We start from the raw sequence: 6,454 nt of genomic DNA, 5'->3' as shown, positions 1-6,454 counted from the left end.
AATACCCGTCAGTCACCAGCCGTTTTTGCTGCTGCACACAACAATTACGAGAAAGCATGTATCAATGAGAACGGGTAAGACGCATTTGAGCTTTTTGTTTGCAGGGATGTTTCAGAACTTCGGTAAAGAATATGGGCAAGTATTAATACTTCGGTGTATCATATTCTTTACCGGAATTCTTCTACAAAGATCCCAATCCATTCAGCAAGGGGCAATACTTCTTATTACTCCTTATAAACGGAATACTTCATGCTCATTATTGGTAATTCTTCATACTACTCCAAGGATTGATACTTCTTATTTTAGCACTTTATACTTCTTGCGCGAAGTGTAATTCTTCAACAATTTATACTTCTTACTTCCAGTGCTTCATATACTTCTTATATGATAAGACTTACTCAAGAATCGGTACTTCTTACTTCTTATACTTCATGCTTCTTGTAGAAGAGTACTTACTGCGGAGTTTTTATTTTTATCATACTTCTATTCGTTAGTGATTATTGTTTCTATAATCACTCCACATACTTTTTATTCGTTTCTCAACGATACTTATCTCATTACCTCTACACTCATAAAGCGCTATCAGTCGGCAAGTTTTGCTAGAATATATCCTTTATACAGGAATCATTACTTATTATTATTAAGTGTGTATCCATATGGACTAATTTGGCATACGCAGGAACAACAAAAGATGCAGGCGCCACTGGCTCCAGTCATGACAAGGTGCTAGTACGTACGAAGGAGAACTGAACTCATTCAAGCTACAACTCGGCTTGTACAACTGTAACGGAATGATGCAGTCTAAATTAACCCAACTTACATGTGTACGCATACATCATATATTAACGGTTTAGTTTCAATTTTCTTTGGTTTTGCAGGTATGTAAGCCAAGAATGGGACATCCAGCTTACCCTCAATAGCAGATTCCAATAGCATTGGACATGAACCTCGCAGATTCAATCCATTGAGCTATACTAGCATTTTTGTACATTGAAATAACTTTTGATTTTAAGTTTACAGGCACAAAAGGAGACAGACATCAAACTAATGTGGCGAGCACACTTTGCTATGAAATTGTAATTTATATTTGAAACTACTTTGTTTGCAGGAAGTTGATCAAATATGCCTTGGAATCTCGCAAAGAGTGGGGGCAAGTACCTATACTCTGGTGTAGTTTTAAATTCTTCGCTTCAATTCCTACACCATCAACAGCAGCAGGACAACCGTAAGACCTGTGCAAGAAGGAAGAAATGCAGCTAGAGCAGCAGAGCCTGAATCTACTGCTGGGGCAGGATCAACTCAAGACCAAAAGACAGCTCCATCAATAAAAGAAAAACTCAAGCCACCTACAGGTCAAGTTAAAATTTATTTAATACATGTTTGAGTCGTTGAGCAGTGTTGTTTTGTTGTTTCAGGAAAACGTAACCAAGTGTTCGGTACAACACAGTTCCGAAAAAATCAAGCGTCGATCATTATGCATGATGCAACACGCAGATAACTCCAAGATGCAGAATAGAAAGAAGATCCCTCTATCAGCTCCAGAATGCACACGCCACAGTCGCTTGCCTATAATCTGTTGCAACGAAGTCCACCACGCTCCCAGCAAGACACATAGCACCAATGTGCAGCCATCTCCATAAGAATATTGGCAGCACAACTTTGTACTTAAGCGGACATTTCAGGCTAAAATATCTCATCATAACAAGGCAGGGAAAAAGCAACCACCGGGGCAACACAATACCCAGGAACAAGGCACTTCGCACCATTGCCAAGAAGCACCAACGAAATGGTAGCCGCATCAAACCTAGCCAAGGAGCAGCATAAAACGTAGCAACATCAACTGTCAAAGCAAGGTACAAGCAAGATACAAAGACGATTTCTTAAGGATTGTTCTTCCAACAAACCTTATGAAAAGGGGCAAATTGTAGATACCAAATATAAGCATCAACACGTGGCACTTGATTAAGTCATCAGCAACACACAACTCTACATCAACATACACTACAACTATTCTTTGTTAGCTTAATTATTAAGCTAGGGATATCATAGTAATTAGCTGGGTACCTCTTTCCTTTATAAAGAAGGAGAGTAGGTTAGAAAAGGAGAGTTTCTCTTTTCATCGTTTTGGATCTCTTTCACTTGCAGAGCTCCTCATTAATGGAGGCTCTTCTTACACATAATAAAATCACTAACCCGTGGACGTAGGCCTGAGTATGCCGAACCACGTTAAATCTGGTGTCAACATTTCAGTATTTCTTACCTCTTTCTTCATACATTGCATCTATCATTCTACTGTTATCATTTTCACTATTAAATCTGATTTAGTTGTGCTACAATATTTTTAGTAGCCACAAAAATGAAATCGGTCATTTGAACAATGTCCATATAATTAATTTATCTAAACAATGTCTTAATTAGTTTGTTTAGATAAGAAGATAAATTCATCGGTGGTAGCATGTTTAGAGATGCCATCAGCAACAGTGTTGTCATCCCTACTATTTTAAGAAACATTGATAAAACTGAATTGCCGCAACAAGTACTGTTTTATTTCTTCTACTACATTTTCATATGCCAACGCACTGTCGAAGATACATATGTACTTGATTGGGCAACAACTTTGCATTATAAGAAGGAACAAAACAGTAATATAATTTTGAATCAATTATTGAACCCGGCTCCAAAATCAAAGAAAATTCACCGCCATCAAGACCAACGAAACCAGACATCATTTCGTGTAAGGATCCGCCCATATTATGACCACAATCAAAGTATATTCACTTCACATTATCAAATGTCTTATACCTTGCAAAGCACCCTAGGAATATAAGATTTAGCCTGCCTTAAATAGGTTACCCAACGGTTATTTTTTAGTAAAGAGAAAGATATATACTTTCGTAACCTAGCAAATAAAAGCATCAAGATGATTTTGGCACACACCATCATTATTTTTAGGAAGTTATCAATAGGTCTTCTAGTGCAATCGTTTCAAAGGACTTCGCAAAAGATGGCCTACTCGAAGTTGATATTAAAGATAGCTCCATCGATACTTCTTGCATAGTTGGTCGAGTACGTGGATCACCACGTAAACATGAAAATCCAACCTTCACAAAGTACATTATTTCTTTCTTTACAACGTCCGTTGGCTCTCCAATGCACCTGTCCAAGATGTCTTTCAGCCTTATTTTATGCTCCACAGTATTGATAGTCGAAGACGATGACGGAAGAAGAACATTAGATAGTGATGTGATGATTTCAGACGGATGTCTGCCCATCAGTACTTCTAACATGACTACACCAAAGCTATAAACGTCACACTTCTCAGTTACCTTCATTGTATAAGCGAGCTCTGCAGTAACAAAATATATTAATAAGGGAAATAAGATAAAAAAATTGTCTGTCTTTCAGTAAATGGAAGTGCCAACAGACAAACAGTATTATTGTTAGCTATTAAATTTGCGAGTAGGATTGCACCTGTAGCAATATATCCGTAGGTTCCTGCAAGCGAAGTCCAATTGGATGAATCTGGCTTTAGAATCCTAGCAGCACCAAAATCAGAAACGAGAACTTCGTATTCAATATCCAACAAAACGTTGTTGCTAGATATGTCCCTGTGGATTAATGCCGGTACGAAATCATGGTGCATGTAAGCAAGTGCATTAGCTATTCCACGAATAAATCTTATCCTCTTTATCCAATCGAACTCCACTGCTCGTTCCCCATCACTCAAAACACTTTTCAAACTCCCTCTTTCCACGAACTCATAAACCAAAAATGAAATTCGCCGCTCTAAACTAGAACAGAAACCAAAAAGTTTTACAATATTTCTATGCGGAATTTCTGTCAGTGCATGAACTTCGCTTTCGAAAGATTTAAGATCAAGTTTTTCTGAACCTTCGTTTGATGAGTGAACATTAATTTAATAGTTGAACATTAATTTTAATTTTAATTTTAATGTCCATATTTTAAGCTGTTAAATTCTTTGTGCAAAAAGTTTAATTTTAATTTGAATTTTAATTAATTTTAATATGGACATTAATTTTAATACATAACTGTAATACATAATTATTCAAGATAGTACAATTGAGTGATCCGAGTTTAAAACTCAAGAAAAATTACTCCCTTCATTCTTTTTTCTTTCTGCAAAATTATTACTGTCATTTTACAGAAACACAAATGGTATTAGAGAGATGGTAGATACACCGAAATTTTACACTTCGTTATGTCCCACTGAGGGTCGAATGATCAATATTTTAACATGCTTAGCATCTAGATAGGACAGTGTAGAAATGGGCCCTTTCCCTCTCACACGGTGTATTTGCGGTACATTTTTCTCGGTTTGTTAATCATTTTTGACGGTATTATTACTCGGCAAGGCAGCAAGGGCTTAAAAATTGTGACAATATTAATGCCAGTGGGTCCATATTTTAAGGTGCTTTGTAAAAAATTAAAATTAAAATTAAAATTAATGTTCAATGCCAGCTGTTTGATTGCACAAAGAAGGTTCAGAAAAATTTCTATGCGGAATTTCTGTCAGTGCATGAACTTCGCTTTCGAAAGATTTAAGATCAAGTTTTTCTGAACCTTCGTTTGATGAGTGAACATTAATTTAATAGTTGAACAGTAATGTCCATATTTTAAGCTGTTAAATTCGGTAATAAAGATTTAATATGCCAGCTGTTTGATTGCACAAAGAAGTAGGAGTTGGACCAACGAGATTGTTCCCGGACAGTGAAATGACTTCCGATTTCTTGTGGAATGGTACCAGAAAATTGATTTCTAAAAAAGGCTAAACCGTTTAGATTGCTCAGCTTACATATAGAAGTGGGGATTGGACCAACAAGATTATTTTCCGACAGTGAAATGACTATAAGATATTTTAGCGTTCCTAATTCTGGAGGAATAGAACCAGAAAGTTGATTAGAATGGAGGACTAGGCCATTTAATTTGCTGAGGTTGAACAAAGAAAAAGGAATTGGACCGTTAAGATTATTTCTGCTCAAAGTTAAGCGAATTATAGTAGACCCAAGTCTTCCTATATCTCGAGGAATTGGACCAGAAAGTTGATTTTTATAAAGGACTAGCCTATGAATGTTACTGAAGTTGCATACAGAAGTAGGAATTGGACCACTGAGATTGTTTCTAGACACATCGAGGTCAACAAGATACTTCAGTCTTCCGATTTCTCTAGGGATAGCACCAGAAAGTTGATTTTGGAACAGGTATACACCTTTCAGACTACTCAGATTACATGGAGAAATGGGGATTGAACCAATAAAATTATTACCGTACATATCAATTGTCGTCAGAGGCGTTAGTTTTCCAATTTCTCGAGGAATGGTACCAGATAATTGATTATTTTTAATATCTATAACTATTAGGTTAGTCAAATTACATATAGAAGTTGGGACTGAACCACTGAGATGATTACCGGACAATACCAAAAATATTAAAGACGCTGCTAACCTTCCCATTTCCTGAGGAATGATACCAGAAAGGCTATTATCGTAAAGTGAGAATATGATCAAGTTGGTCAGATTGTATATAGAAGTAGGAACTGGACCAGTAAGATTATTTGTATAAAATCCTAGACCAGTGAGTAAATGCAAATTGCCTATTTCCTGAGGGATGGACCCACTAATTTGATTCTCAGAAATGCGTAAAGTTTGCAGATTCGTAAGAACACAAATTTCTACTGGAATATGACCGGTAAAATAATTCATGGAAAGATTAAGTTCAGTCAGTTTTGAAAGATTACCAATTTTAGAGGGAATGAGCCCAGAGAGAGTATTGTTGCTAACCAAGTTGGCAAATGATGAAAAGTTGAAACTATCAAGCGTACCTTGTAATCGTAAACCTGATAAACTTAGTTTCGTGACACTTCTCTTGTTGTTACAAGTGAACCCATACCACTTGCATGGACTAGAAGTAGAACCTCTCTTCCAAGAATCGAGTGGAGATTGGGTTCGACTAACAAGGTTTGATTTCCATGTTAGAAGAGATTTTACTTCCACTGTTATTTGTGACTGTTCTTCGTAAGTTAAAGATGAAGAATTGAAAGCAAAAACATCAACATTGTGAAATAAAACTAACAGTAATGCCAACATAGCTACTAACGACATTTTTTGAGTTTCTTGATTTTCAAACAACTGTTTCAGTTTTCACGATGAACTTAATGTTCGAAGGAGATTCACTATTTATAATAACATTGTTATGTTATGGGGAGACTTAATTTGGAGTCAACTTTAAATGCTGCATCACCAGTCTCGGAATATAAGGAAAAGGAAGATGTTGTAACCTCAGACTCAGAGGTTAATATTTATGGCTTTGCTAGTTTTCTGCTCGTTGCATGCATAGGCAGACCATTTTCCTCAAAAAGCAAGGCATTCTTCTATGACCAAAAACCAACATCTGGAAAATCATTTCGATAGCCCTGGGCCATTTTTCGAGCACGGCC

The 6,454-nt window shown here is 36.5% G+C and overlaps 1 protein-coding gene across 1 annotated transcript; it reads right to left on the bottom strand.

Annotated features, from left to right (window-relative positions):
* Positions 1–2,948: 2,948 nt before the first annotated feature.
* LOC113351443 (MDIS1-interacting receptor like kinase 2-like) lies at positions 2,949–6,119 on the bottom strand. Its single transcript, XM_026595427.1, has 3 exons — positions 4,814–6,119; positions 3,472–3,891; positions 2,949–3,346 (listed from the first exon to the last, which is right to left on the bottom strand). Exons 1-3 carry the CDS (start codon positions 6,117–6,119, stop codon positions 2,949–2,951), a joined length of 2,124 nt encoding a protein of 707 aa, XP_026451212.1.
* Positions 6,120–6,454: the final 335 nt, after the last annotated feature.

Source organism: Papaver somniferum, chromosome 2, assembly GCF_003573695.1.
Source record: "Papaver somniferum cultivar HN1 chromosome 2, ASM357369v1, whole genome shotgun sequence".
Taxonomy (NCBI): domain Eukaryota; kingdom Viridiplantae; phylum Streptophyta; class Magnoliopsida; order Ranunculales; family Papaveraceae; genus Papaver; species Papaver somniferum.
Note: the sequence above shows the minus strand (reverse complement) of the source record. Positions and strands in the feature narration are given on the sequence as shown.